General features: G+C 41.2%; 1 protein-coding gene across 3 annotated transcripts in view; it reads left to right on the top strand.

Moving 5' to 3' along the window:
- LOC124121080 overlaps positions 1 to 13,406 on the top strand; it is a 124,035-nt gene extending 110,629 nt beyond the window's left edge. For all 3 annotated transcript variants that reach the window (XM_046484032.2, XM_046484033.2, XM_046484034.2), the window contains 11 exons: positions 223 to 390; positions 763 to 930; positions 2,163 to 2,327; positions 3,208 to 3,369; positions 3,510 to 3,777; positions 4,118 to 4,214; positions 5,203 to 5,293; positions 9,995 to 10,156; positions 10,693 to 10,815; positions 11,900 to 11,999; positions 12,504 to 13,406. In XM_046484032.2, the coding sequence (XP_046339988.2) occupies positions 223 to 390; positions 763 to 930; positions 2,163 to 2,327; positions 3,208 to 3,369; positions 3,510 to 3,777; positions 4,118 to 4,214; positions 5,203 to 5,293; positions 9,995 to 10,156; positions 10,693 to 10,815; positions 11,900 to 11,999; positions 12,504 to 12,681 (1,682 nt within the window). In that variant the 3' untranslated portion in view covers positions 12,682 to 13,406. The remainder of the gene's footprint in view (positions 1 to 222; positions 391 to 762; positions 931 to 2,162; positions 2,328 to 3,207; positions 3,370 to 3,509; positions 3,778 to 4,117; positions 4,215 to 5,202; positions 5,294 to 9,994; positions 10,157 to 10,692; positions 10,816 to 11,899; positions 12,000 to 12,503) is intronic.
- Positions 13,407 to 15,793: the final 2,387 nt, after the last annotated feature.

Below are 15,793 nucleotides of genomic sequence, written 5' to 3'. Positions count from 1 at the left end.
ACGTCGATGATATAAGTGCAATAATCCCGAACACGACGTAAAACCCCATTTCACCTCAACTTCATATGTGATACACTTGCCTTCATTTCAAACGTTTTATTACACAATTATGTACGCATCGTTTGGTGGCAGATCGTGTGATAATGTCAGTGATGACAGCTTTGTCTTCATCGGATGATAATACATCTTTGTCATGTCTTAATCTTTGTCAATTGCTTCCAGGGCTGTGTCCGGCTGGTCAGTACCGTCCAGCCAGTGACCGCAGAGCGTGCAATGAATGTATGCTGGGCACCTACCAGCCGTCAAGTGGCAAGACGAGGTGCATCACCTGCACGCCCGCTGGTTACATCACATTACAGAATGCCTCTACCAAGGCGGACGACTGCATGCGTGAGTGTTTCTCCTCCAACTGTGCAGCAGTCGTATAATTTGTATAAGTTGTAGTCATGGTGTATGAGAAGCATACGGGATATATTTTAACAAAGTGAAACTTTAGAAAAAATATTGTTATAACTATCTTCTCCTATAGACAAAGAGCTGGTAAGTACGTCATTCACATATATAGCATTACACATTTTGATATAAGCATAAGGAAATTTTGTTTTCATCAATAAATGTCGTTATGTCAAAATAGTTTTGTAGGACATGTTTAAATACTAACACAGCCATTCACAAACCTTGATTGACACTTTTCAAGATCAAATGTTGAAAAAAAAATGTATGATGAATCAATTGCCCAAATCCATTGTGATGTCCTTCCAGCTTCGTGTGGCGCAGGGAAATACCTTAATGTGACGTCACGCTCGTGTATCCCGTGTCCCCTTGGCACCTTCTTGCCCACAGCAGGAACCACCACTCAGTGTCGCCTGTGCCCCACCGGCAGAACAACGACCTTGACGGGTGCAACTCAAGAAGCCAACTGTGACCTTGGTACATCCCCATCAATCAATACTTGCTTCATATTATGGCATTATGTCGTCATCCAATAACGTTGATCGACCAGAACATTTACAAAATGTGCCACAAATGTAACATATGTTATATTCGGGGTAACACTTTCCTGGTAAAATACACATTCTCGTCCTTGTTTTGTGTTGAGTCCAGTCCGGGATTCGAAACCACACCGCCAGAGTGAAGCACCTAATCGCACACAAAGTCAGCGATCTAACTCACTCACCCACCGAGGCTTCCACAAAAAATTGAAGTCCGACAACTGGTAGTCTAGATCAGTACTTTGTGTACCCCTCTTACAAGTGTACTTTACATGTGTTACTTTTGACCACTTTCTAAATGGCATTGTGTGATCATATGCAACAGATGTTATATTCCAACATATACTATTCAAAGGAAGTTAAAGAACCCCCGATGTATTGTCACATTACCTTAATTAATATGTCAAGCCATGACAAATTATTAATAGTAATCCTAAAAAATAGGGTGTTCTTTTACCTTTTTGGAGTCATAACGTAGGATGCAACAGCCAAAGCACTCAGCAAATCAGCCTCATTAGACCACCAGCAGAAATTCCCCAGCCATCCAGTTCAGTTTGACAAAGTCCAAAATCCATCTACCAATCATCAGGACTTCACAAAAGGAAAACTCCCAGAAGCTTTAAAAATACGTTGTCACAAGCCGTCGATCAGCAGAGATCAAGGGTATTACACATCGTATGCCTGTGGAGCGCTTATCAAGCAATAGGCCTTTGTAATCAGCTTGTCTTGTTAATCCTTATCCTAACTGTACATCTGGCTTCATTACCTGTCTGTTACTCATTAAGCAGTTATTCACGTCAATCTACTGCTGATCATAACACATCATGTTCATGACATAGTTAACTACTTTTGATTAGTATATATTGTCCTCTTTTCATAAAGTTAAAAAAAATACATTTACTTTGGATTGTTTAACTATTCTTTGTAGCCAAAACAAAGTTATATGACAAGAAATGCATAAGGTTGTTTATGTCGCCTGTTAATCTGCATGATACGAGTGGCATGCAGAAAACTCTTGTGGCTCCATGTACTTGCTTGAGAAACCAGAGCAATAAAGTCTCAGTTTTATTAAAAAATTATATTATTAAAGGTATTGTACTTATCATTCAAGTATTAGAAGGACACATTTGCCATATATTGCCACATATGGAATGTTCTGTTCTGTTTTAGTTGACTGTCAGCCAGGTTACTTCAGAAAAGAGAACCAGGGTTGTCAGGCATGTGGCAAGGGGTTCTACCAGCCGACCAGAGGACAGACATCTTGTATAAAGTGTGACGTGAACACGACTACATTTCTCTCTGTTACTAATGCCACAGACAAAGCCCAGTGTATCGGTAAGAATTAACCACATGTAACCCATGTAGATATGTAAGTATTCACTGAAGGGGGTTTCCAACTGTCGAGTTCTTTCATTGATATATTGTTTGAAGCGGCCGTTAGTTTCATTTGTTATTGCAATGTTATGATCACACTGCCACTGCTAGTTTTTAGTATTTCTGTAGCTGTCAATATATGATCACACTTCCATCATACTGACTATGGCATAATGCAATATTGCTGCCTATATTGTCCAATTTTCCATGATCTTACCCTCTCAGATTGACACCCTCTAGGGGGTCACTCGTCCTCATATAGTGGTTGTTTGTTTGTTTGTTTGTTGTTTAACGCCGCAATCAGCAGTATTCCAGCTATATGACATGATCTGTAAAAAATCGAGTCTGGACTAGACAATCCAGTGATTACATAATGCGCATCGATCATATAGTGGTACTTCCGGTATACAAGAAGCAGGTGGCCTCGAGATCTTGTAATTACGGTTCATTGTTTACACAGCTGTATCTTAATAGGTTCTTACATTTTGCCAATTCCATTGCAAAACAAGCTATAATGAACATTAAGACGGATCTTATATTTCGCTCATGAAGATACTTGTGCAGAAAACGCTGAAATCTGCCATAAAACATATTGGCAATTCCATCCTCTTGGCTGTTTCATGAATGTTAGCGCCTTTCATCTGACCCTTCAATCTTGCTGGGAAAGGTTGTACTTCAGTCACTTTGTAAATTAATGTCTAGAATTTCACATATATTATACAATCATAATCAGGATTATGTTTGAAAAGAATCTACTTAACATTTAGTTCCTATATGTCATTAAACACAATTTTAAATTAGCCCCAAACTCACCATATAATCACGATGGTCTCTTCTTCAGCTGACTGCGCTGAGGGAACTGGATATAATCGACTAACAAAAGCATGTGACTCCTGCCCAATCGGTCAGATCCGGAAACCCAACATCAGCGACTACTGCTACTTCTGTCCTACTGGTCAGACTACGGCATTTGCAGGATCAAAGACATGCTTGGCTTTCCAAGGTGAGATATGGAAGTTGGCTCTACACAATTTCCTTAGATTTGACATAGAGTGTTTAGCTTCTCCATAAAGATCTATTTTCTTACACTTACTTTATCGTATTGTGTATACTGTCGTAATCTGTGTTTTCTTCCTCTTGAAGCGACTACACGGGCACCTGTGTTCAGGACAGTGACAGTACGGATGTCATTCTTTGTAACGTCATGCCAGAACCCGACTTTGATTCATAACACGATCACAGCACAGATCAGGTTCTTAATCACAATCCGTGCAAGCGTGTTCCCGGGCCTCTGTCAGGGCAGTTCCTGTGGTAACATTGCGATCATCATCATAGTTCCGTGCGGAGGGACCCGCAGGAAGAGGCAAACAGGAGAAACAATCACTGCTGAAGTAAAAGCGTCAAATCTCCCGTAAGTGAAAAACACTCAACCTCCAATTATTATTTTTGCAAATGTATGAGGACAATTGTAAATATCCAATTACTCTACGGCTTTGAATAGATATTATGTCATGTCCTTTTTCATACAACACGTGAGTTCCACAGCAACACATGCTTGTCATGAGAGGCGATTACATGGATCGTTGCTCAAGCTCGGTGACCTGGCTGATTGTGCGGTAAAGAATCCCTGTAGCATGAATCGAAGCCTGTGATGTCAGTCGCTGACAGAATCGATTATTTACAGCCATCCGTCATGTGTTGCTGAAACCGACAGACAAACAAACAATAATATAGTTGTATTTTGGCGACAGAGAGCAAATACCCAACACAGACAACACTATTTCAAGAAGTCCTGAATCGCTGCTGGTGCAGGCTCTGGACGATAACGCTGCTGCCACCCCGGTCCTGGTAAGTCTGTACATGTTTCAGGTTCAGTGATCACCTTGGTGTGTGAGATCGTCGTGCATTCATGATAATCTGTCTCATTGCATTGCATGCAAGATAATTTATCAACCTTCAGGGATAAATATTCTTTATAAGGTTGAAATGTACCCGGCTTAAAAATGTAAATAAAAGCCATAAAACGTTTACCAAAATCAGAGTCCAGTGTACGAGTGGATTATCACTACCTACTATCACTAATGTGGTTGAAGCTGTCACAGACTCAATTCAGTACGTAGAAACTGCAGTGTTTTATGAACTCACATGTTGGTCTGGTGCTTCAATGTAAAAAGTGGAATGTTTTGGCCTTTAATACTCCAAATTTCTTTTGATTGTTACTTTGATAAACAGATGACAAGTAAAAGGTAATGTTACTCACAGGTACCCAGCTATTGTCTAACTGTTCTTACTGATAAATTATATGTGTTGCTTCCTGAGAATTAGCGTGTTCGTGACTGTTGTTCTCTCACTGATTCATTGCGCCGGATGCCATAGGTGTCGTTATGTTAAAACAACAGATGCGCTTACCATATCATCCCCCTTTGCTATTCTGATGTTATCATCTGACTGTGTAATTTAGAGAGTGACCGACCCTGTTGGGACTTACGTGTTGTCCGTACGACAGGTCCTCTCCTTCACATTTCCCAAAATAATTCCACGATAATCTGTAAATCCTCGTATTTTCAGAATGTAAAAAACAAATGGTTTTAGTCACGTGTTTGTTACCTCAACAGTACTCAAATGCCTTTGTCATTCTTTCAAATATATGACCAGAAAAAATCCCGGATGCATGATATCAAGTGACTTAAAATGTTGGAGGCAATGGTGGGTAATAAAGTGGAGTAAGGACAGTGCATGTGCCCATGAGATAGGGGTGTAAGTGTATATCAGTGTAAAGGGATGATATACATACATTGTAGCAGAATTACCTCCTGACCTCTGTATTGTGTTTTAGGCTCCGACTGGCATAACACCCGGTCCGATCAATCTTGAAGGTTCATCGACGTCGTGCGCACCGGGCTCAGTGATGAAGTCTGGATCTTGTGGTCAGTACACATCAAAACTGTATATTCCAGACACAGTGGTGGCTGAAGATTTCTGGACATCTATTTTACCTTATCATACAAATTACTTACCTTATCCCATTTCCAAAGGTAGTGGAAACGTCCTTTGCCGTGTTCCCGGAGAAGAGAAACATATATCTCACCCTAATGCACCCCGAGCTGCACATGCGCACCTGAACCACGTCACTTTGCCGGTAACTCGTCTCTCTTTCATTTTCGCGGCAACGGAATAATTAGGAATGTTTGCTTGGTGCTCTGTCATCCGAGAGATCGTGTCAAAATTAACCGTTTGAAAAAAATACAATAAAGAAGTTCGTTCCTAAGAGTTCATCACAATCTTCGTCATCCTCATGACGTGAGGTAACACCAATGCCTCCTTCAGAGGAAGCGGGGGCCACGGGTGGCCCAGTCGTCTAAGGCGCCGCGATTCGCTGTGCAGAGTTGCGTCCCTTGGGCACGCCAGAAACCTGTGATTGTGGGTTCGAATCCCGGTTTGCCCCAATTATGTTGCTAGGTTTGTCAGCACCATACCCGTGCTCGTGGGTTTCACCGAAGTGGTAAACGTCTGGGACCTGCATCACTTCGGGCTTTCCTCCCACACCAAGCTGACACGCCGCGATATAACTGGAATACTGTTAAAAGCGGCGTAAATACCCAACTCACTCACTCACTCAGAGGAAGCGAGGAATTTTGACATGATATTTCTACCTGAACTTCAACCAGTCAACCAAGTCATGCCCACAAGGTGTTCTCATGGCAACAGAAGTGTTGACGCCGTTAAAGGGTTCATCCAGTTCTAAGAAGAAATATTTTGCTGTCTCCTCCCTTCACAGTAAGAACCTACAGACCTTAGTGTAGAAGAATAGCATCTCTCCCGCCTGATCAAAGTCGTCTCCAGTCACGTGAGAGCATGTCTTTGCTAAGTTGATCATCACCACAGAGCTGATTGCAACATTATCCTGTGAAGGGGTCCATTTGAAAGATTTCTGCACTCAGCCGTCAACTCTCACGTAGCTTAAGACAGTGGTGAACGCAGTCATGCATGACCTTCATGCATCGTAACACCTTCGCACAGATTCAGGCCTTCACACAGCCACAGACTTACATGCAGACTTAGGGCTTCTTTCACCACCCTACCTACTCTTAGCCTCCATTGTTCACGCATTATCCAACATCCATGCATCCAGCATTCTTCCAGCAGGGTACGATAAATACTTAATCTTCAAATACCGATTTTATAGCTAGTGAGTGAGTTTGGTTTTACGCCGCATTTTGCAATATTCCAGCAGTATCACGGCGGGGGACACCAGAAATGGGCTTCACACATTACCAATGTCGGGAATCGAACCCGGGTCTTCGGCGTGACGAGCGAACGCTTTAACCACCAGGCTGCCCAACCGCCCGATTTTATAGCTAGAATCTCACTGCGTGTTCTACTTTCTATACAGCAGCATCAGACGATGAATAAAGGTTCAACGTCATTTCTGAAGCAAATTCTCAGACCTCGCTCTGTTCAACCATGGCTCCCAAACCTAATGCTTCTTTCCAAGAAGAGTGTGTGTTTGAGGTTGTATATGAAACAAGTCATCCCAATCTGAAGACCATGAGTGAATGGCTTGGTTCACAGATGAAATCCCATCTTTTCACCCCTATCCCGCATAACGGGATCGGGTGGTCAGACTCGCTGACTTGGTTGATACATGTCATCGACCCCAATTGCGTGGATCGATGCTCAGGGTGTCAATCACTATTATTAGTTTACAGAACGCCGTGATATAGCTGGAATATTGATGATGTCAATCACTGGTTCGTCTGGTCCAGACTCGATTATTTTACAGACAGCCGTGATATAGCTGGTATATTGCTGAGTGCGCGTTGAACAACAAACAAACAAACAGAAATTCTTCCCCAAGGATACTTATTGTATAAAGGGTGAAGGCACTGACACCTTAACCATCCAACCTGTCAATCAAGTTTCAATCAAGACTTCTTCCCTCAGCAGGAGCATTGACTTGTTACTGAAGGGCATATCCAAAATCCAAGAAGAGCAAGTCGTTAATTTCATCTTCAGACCTTGCTAAAATCTGAAGATGCATACCTACATGAAGGCTCTCAACTCCATGAAGACAAATGTATCATTGACAAAGGGTTCACTAAACCTCCCTCCTCTGAGAAATAAGACACGTGTGGGCAACCCTTCACGTTCACAGCAACAGACGGTTACCACAACTTCCGACCCGTGAAGATTCCGGGGTAGAATAGCTCTTCAGCAACCCATGCTTGCCGTAAAAGGCTACTATGCTTGTCGTAAAAGGCGACTAACGGGATCGGGTGGTCAGGCTCGCTGACTTGGTTGATGCATGTCATCGATCCCAATTGCGTGGATCGATGCTCATGATATTAATCACTGGATTGTCTGGTTCAGACTCGATTATTTACAGACCGCCGTCATATAGCTGGAATATTTCTGAGTGCGGCGTAAACAACAAACCAACCAACCAACCAACCACAACTTCCACGGTATCAAAACTTCTCGAATTCACTCAGACACAGACCTTTGCACAGGCACAGAAAACTGCGCATACACAGTGTTTCACGCAGACCCGGAATTCATCCAGCCTCTGACATGTGTGCAGTCTCCAACTAACTGCCTTCACGCAACCTTCAACGTCTGTGCAGCCTGTCCTTTTCCCACAGAATAATGTACCTGCTTCGTCACCAAACAGCTAGAGTTATGCAACAGCATCACCTTTCAGCATATCCTGCCCACAGTCTAACCCGTTCTTCTGAAAAGATTTTTCAGTCATCTCGTCGACTGTGATCCTTGCTAATTAATCTCATTGGTTCTGAGACTTTAGTCGTCTAAAGCGCCGCGATTCGCTGTGCAGAGTTGGGTCCCTTGGGCACGGCAAGCATGGGTTGGTTCTGGGGCGCGATTGCGACTAAGGGGTGCGTTTGGGTGACATGTTTTTCTGTTCTCCAGGAACAGCATAGAGCAGAAAGTTTCCACTACCTTTCGAAAATGAGATGAAATAAGCAATCAGTATGACGACACACGATAGCTATAAATGATATTTTTACTCTATAAACCTATCTTATTATTGTTGTTGTTGTTGTTATTGATATTATTACCAGGATTGATAATTATAATAATAATAATAATAGCATGGTCCTGATGATATTTGGAAAAGAGAGAAAAACAGTTTTCAGGTTTTATTTCGGACATACACCTTATATTGACACATAGATGATGTCTGTGGGGTTCCATATACTATATGACACATAGATGATGGCTGTGGGATTCCATATACTATATGACACATAGACGATGACTGTGAGATTCCATATACTATATGACACATAGATGATGACTGTGGGATTCCATATACTATATGACACATAGATGATGACTGTGAGATTCCATATACTATATGACACATAGATGATGACTGTGGGATTCCATATACTATATGACACATAGACGATGACTGTGAGATTCCATATACTATATGACACATAGATGATGACTGTGGGATTCCATATACTATATGACACATAGATGATGACTGTGGGATTCCATATACTATATGACACATAGATGATGACTGTGGGATTCCATATACTATATGACACATAGATGATGCCTGTGGGATTCCATATACTATATGACACATAGATGATGACTGTGGGATTCCATATACTATATGACACATAGATGATGACTGTGGGATTCCATATACTATATGACAAGTAGATGATGTCTGTGGGATTCCATATACTATATGACACATAGATGATGGCTGTGGGATTCCATATACTATATGACACATAGACGATGACTGTGAGATTCCATATACTATATGACACATAGATGATGACTGTGGGATTCCATATACTATATGACACATAGATGATGACTGTGGGATTCCATATACTATATGACACATAGATGATGACTGTGGGATTCCATATACTATATGACACATAGATGATGACTGTGGGATTCCATATACTATATGACACATAGATGATGACTGTGGGATTCCATATACTATATGACACATAGATGATGACTGTGGGATTCCATATACTATATGACACATAGATGATGTCTGTGGGATTCCATATACTATATGACACATAGATGATGACTGTGGGATTCCATATACTATATGACACATAGATGATGACTGTGGGATTCCATATACTATATGACACATAGATCATGTCTGTAGGATTCTATATACTTTATGACACATAGACGATGGCTGTGAGATTCCATATACTATATGACACATAGATGATGACTGTGGGATTCTATATACTTTATGACACATAGATGATGACTGTGGGATTCCATATACTATTTGACCCATAGATGATGGCTGTGAGATTCCATATACTTAATGACACACAGACGATGGCTGTGAGATTCCATATACTATATGACAAGTAGATGATGGCTGTGGGATTCAGTAATATCAGTAATATTCAAATGTGAATGGATTACATGGAGATAGTATATGGAATCCCGCAGCTATCATATATGTGTCTATGTAAGGTGTATGTCCGAAATAAAACCTGAAAATTGTTTCATCTATCATCCTGAATCGGCGATAGTGATACCTACGATATGGTTATGCTACTACTTGTCGTATCACAGTGGATGTGGTCTTGTTACAGAACCCTGCCCAGCAGGCACAAGACACGACGCATCCACAGACGCCTGCAAGGACTGTGACATCGGTCAGTACCAGGACCAGACAGGACAAACCTCCTGCATGGCCTGTGCAGGCAAGCTCTCTACCAGCGCAAAGAAGAGCACCAACGTGTCCTTTTGTGTTTGTAAGTTAATATTGTTAACATTACTTCTTCTTCTAGAGCACCTACGAAAGTTTTCTCTAATTTTTCAATGGTATTGGGGGCGGTCGGGTAGCCTGGTGGTTAAAGCGTTCGCTCACGCCGAAGACCCTGGTTCGATTCCGCCGTGATATTGCTGGAACATTGCTAAATGCGGCGTAAAACCATATTCACTCACTCACTCACTCAATGGTATTGGATAAAATAGTACAAAGCAAATGTTCACGTTGTATGTATTTATAGGACTGTACATTAACATTACGGTCAAGTTTTGGTTCTTGTGGGACACACGATTGATCCTTAAAGACAACACTGTGTTATGTAATGGTTGATAAACATGGAGAACCATGTAATTTTTACCTTCTACGATGATTTTGGGGCAATATAGTTTCATAGTAAAATGTTCTGTTTCTCGAAATTATTTATAAAGTATTGATGTACATATGCCATATGTACATTATCTGCCCACAACCTAGATTGTTTTAAAAACCAAACTATATGACACCTCCTTATCCTTGCAGCCAAGTGTAAACTAGAGACCGGATATTGTAGAAACAGCGGCATCTGTAGGGACGGTAGTGATGGATCAGTAAGCTGCGACTGCAGTGAATACTACACCGGTGACACCTGCACTGTCCGGCGATGTGAGTAACTGTTGAACACACCGCACATAGAACATACTACACCAGTGACACCTGCACTGGCCGGCGATGTGAGTAACTGTTGAACACACCACACATAGAACATACTACCCTGGTGACACCTGCACTGTCCGGCGATGTGAGTAACTGTTGAACACACCACACATAGAACACACCACACTGGTGACACCTGCACTGTCCGGCGATGTGAGTAACTGTTGAACACACCACACATAGAACACACCACACTGGTGACACCTGCACTGTCCGGCGATGTGAGTAACTGTTGAACACACCACACATAGAACATACTACTCCGGTGATACCTGCACTGTCCGGCGATGTGAGTAACTGTTGAACACACCACACATAGAACACACTACACCGGTGACACCTGCACTGTCCGGCGATGTGAGTAACTGTTGAACACACCACACATAGAACACACCACACATAGACCACACTACACCGGTGACACCTGCACTGTCTGGCGATGTGAGTAACTGTTGAACACACCACACATAGAACATACTACACGGGTGACACTTGCACTGTCTGGCGATGTGAGTAACTGTTGAACACACCACACATAGAACATACTACACCGGTGACACCTGCACTGTCCGGCGATGAGAGTAGCCATACATGACACATGGTACAAAGCCACACAAGGGATACTATTTATACCAAATTCATTGTCAGAAATAATCATAGAATAGCCATAAGTGGCAACACTTTAATTTTTTCATTTGTTGTTGAACGTCAACCTTCGATGTTCAAGAGAGCAAGTATATCCCTATCCATTGCGATGAACAATATATTTCTTAACTGTAATACTTGAACATGGCCTATGCTTATTTAAGGAATGGTAAAACAATGACAGAGTCGTAAAATCCCTCACTTGTGATGACATAGGATGCTGTGGTGCTATTGTTCTATTTGTTTTACCCCTCATGTTCCCTGTGTCCCGCTGGGAGAATACTCATCAGTAGGTAGAGGGAGCCTTTCTGCACTCGGAGGTTAACACATGTTTCAGTAAGCTGTGTCTTGAAACAATCTTATGTTGGCTTTGTGATTAACCTTCCAGCTCTTGAGTCAAACCTGCCTTGGGTCATCATCGGCGTCTGCATTGGCATCTTCGTCCTGCTCGTCGCCGTGCTAGCTATAGGTTGCTGTTGCTGCCGCAGGTAAGTTTTCAATAGATGAACACTCTGGCTGGCTAATGGAAATACACCAATGACTGCATATAGGTTTTTCCGCGATGTTTCTTTCATTGTTCATATGCGATAATAAATTTATGTTGATGAGAGAATTTTTCGGATTCCATAACTTAAACAGTGACTTTCTCTAATTTAATGAAACAGATATAGTTCACCACAAATGTCACCACACACTTTTAAATTTAAACTATTAACAGATTTCCCTCCTTAGCACATAACTCAAGTGAAAAAAGACAAGTTATATATTTACGACAATTTTGCCTTCGTAAAGGTATGTCCTGTAAGTCATATGTAGATCATCACAATACGTATAGGTATAACATCTTATCAAAGATGGGGTTGTCACTTTGGAAACTTTCATACACACAAAATGCTCTTTTGTGACAAGGTTTGTTGGCTCATTGCCAAAACATTCCAAATGAAGTTCATGTCGCCTCTCCAAGCCACTCGTGTTTTCTGTTTTCACACCAGGCGGTCCAGCAACAGCGTCAGTAAAGACAAGCACTCAATCATTGACCAGTCCTCAAACTACCACGACTACATGAGGTCGCCATTTGCAGCACCCCAGGGATACATGCAGTATCCCAACCCCGAGTTTAATGAGGCCTACGACTTCTATAATTCAGGGGGCAGATTTTCAGACCAATAGAGTGATTCAACCTCTCTATACATATTTCTTGCTGCATCATCCTGCTATTGTATTTAATACATACGGGTGTATACATACGCTAGTGTAATGTTCGTTTTCAGTTTACTTATTCTGTAAATATAACTGCGAAACCTTGATTATGATGGAAAATAAATACACTTTAGAGGCTGAGAGTCACTGCAGGCACTGCGTGTGGCTGTACACATACGTCCATCAGTCACTACATACTGTCATTGTAGATAACATGCAAGTATATATACCCACGATGCCTCCCATATAGCATTTCTCACGTATGTTCCATTTATATCCTATAGAATAATCTTGATACAAATAGGATAATAGCCTGTCTGGCTGGTATGGCAGCCATCCCTGTACCGTACGTCCTATCCTGAATATCCATAGCCGGTTGTCATTGTATTCAATCAATGACAGTCATGAGTCTGCCAGCGGTTCAGTATCCAGATTTGCAACAGATTAAACTACATACAACAATATACCATGCAATGTAGCCTTTTGACACTTTTATCCTCTATTTTTGTATATTATTCATAATCCGTATATGTTGTTTCTCTTTTTTCTAAGTTTTGCGGAGTTTTAACCTAGCCCTTGAATCTTCCAACTGGGCAGATTGTAGTTTCATTGTGGAAATGTACATGTGTTCTCTGCTGTTAAAAAGCCTGCATATTTTATCAAAAGTTATAAAGATGATATATATTTTGTACTGACACAGTGTTTGTTTTACTTTATTACATATTACCATAGCTACATCCTGTATACGTAAAGGTGACTATGCTGGTCGTAAGAGGCGACTAACGGGATCGGGTGGTCAGGTTCGCTGACCTGGTTGATACATGTCACCCATCCCACTTCGAAGCTCATGATGTCATTCACTGGATTGTCTGGTACAGCCTCGATTATTTCCAGACCGCATAACATAGCTGGAATATTGCTGCGTGCAGCGTTTAACAACAAACAAACAAATCGTCCTGAATCCATCAGTAGCTTTTTTTTCTTCTTTTTTTTCTCAGAATTTTAAAATACCCACAGGGCTTTGTATTTGAACAACACTATTAATGGACTTCTCAGGGTTATCATATCAAGTATTCATCACGATAGAATCCCAATGGCCAAGGACATCCTCAGGGTCATAAAGAAAAGTCCGTTTTTTTATTCAAACTCAATCATCATTTATAGGTCTATGAAAGTACATGCCGTCTTTGGGACGGGTATGATTGACCACAGTCAAAGGTCATAAAGAAGGTCATTTGTAAAGTAGGTTTGAAATTGTAGCCAAAGTATTGTACAAAGTTCTACTTAATAGGCATTGCCTTTCCCAAACCTGAAGTACATGTAACTATTAAGATAGCTGCAGTTTTCGGACATGACATGGTATTTACCCAAATGGATGAGATTCATTCAACCGGAAATTGTTATAACTTTCAGCAAGGGGCACATATCTTTCTTGTTTATAACGCTGCTGCATTGGGCATGTGTTATCCAAACTAGAAATTATGCCATTATACCAGAAGAGATGTTCTTAGAGCCGAAATGCGTTTAAGTTCCTTGTGCTACCTGGAGTTAACGTTGAAACAAACACATCTACAGTAGAATGCAATGATCGGATTTGCTTATGATTCCCGACATAAACTAACTTAACATATACTGGTATATCCAAGTAACTCATCCTCGTAAAGTATTTTCAAATGCATTCCATTTGCTTGTTATAGGTTAGAGTGAGTGAGTGAGTATGGTTTTACGCCGCTTTTAGCAATATTCCAGCAATATCACGGCGGGGGACACCAGAAATGGGCTTCACTCATTGTACCCATGTCGGGAATCGAACCCGGGTCTTCGGCGTGACGAGCGAACGCTTTAACCACTAGGCTACCCGACCGCCCCTAAAGGCAATATGAAGATGAGGAAAAGCAAGCATTTATTCAATACTCCCCGACTGTAAACGAATGTTATGATGGTATCCTATGATTTTAACAGGGGCGTAGCTGAGACTAAATACTGGAGTAGGCACCACCAACGTGAATACTGTTAATATGAGACGTCAGTGCCTGAGTTAACTAGGGGGATCTGGGGGCATCTATGTTGCACTCCCCAATGAAAAGTTTCAAGTTGTGTTCAGTGATATATTGAAGAGCAAGCTTAAATTGAGACATGATTCTTTGGCCTCAACATACCGACTTTCGATAGAAGTGAATGCACCTAAACACAACCTCAGACCCTGATGGAGAATACTATCAATTTCCAGTAAATATGATTTACGAGCTGAACAATAAATAAACATCCATGGTCCACCTTAGATTTGACTAATACTCTTTAGAGATTCAGACATGTTTCCTTATCCCCGCCCCAATGAGCATTTGACAACTTTCAAGAATATCAAGCGCCTTTAAATATTTGGTTTCAATATTTTTAATATGGGGAATAAGTGACAGTAAGCTATCAATGTTATAACTAAAAGCTGTGTCACCTTAATTATTTTCCTCTGATTACTAAAACGCAGACAACATGTCTTGGTCTGTGAAAACTTAAAACCACTCTCCTGAGACCACTCATGAATTTTATTCAGACACATCTGCAGCTGTCCCTCAATAGTATGCATGTTAGTTCCTTGACAAGACACATTAAAGTCATTAACAAACAAATAACCATATATGTTTTCATTAAGCACTTTGGCGAGACTGTTGATCTTAATGCTAAACCAGCTAACTGATGGAATACTCCCCTGTGGCACACCCGTTTCTTGATCAAACATATCTAATAGAGTCGATCAAACACGAACTTGGAATTGTCTTTTGTCAAGGAATCGAAAATATAATCAGGCATGCGCCCATGGAATCACATAGTATAAATATAGCGACAAAACCCTTTCCATATCCAACATAAATCTCAGGAAAAAGCAGGGTCGATTGTTGAAAGATCATTCAATATACCATATTTCCATGTGGTATCGTAGGCCTTCTATAAGTCAAAGAATATAGAAACTGCATGTTGTTTATTTTTGAAGGCATTACGAACACATCCCTCAAGTCGTACAAGATGAACAACAAGTTATGACAAAGCCACCTTGTATATCTCTTATGAAGTTAAAAGATTGAAG

The sequence above is a fragment of the Haliotis rufescens genome, unplaced genomic scaffold, assembly GCF_023055435.1.
Source record: "Haliotis rufescens isolate VD_foot unplaced genomic scaffold, xgHalRufe1.0.p SCAF_11, whole genome shotgun sequence".
Lineage (NCBI taxonomy): Eukaryota > Metazoa > Mollusca > Gastropoda > Lepetellida > Haliotidae > Haliotis > Haliotis rufescens.
This window is presented reverse-complemented; position numbering and strand designations above follow the sequence as displayed.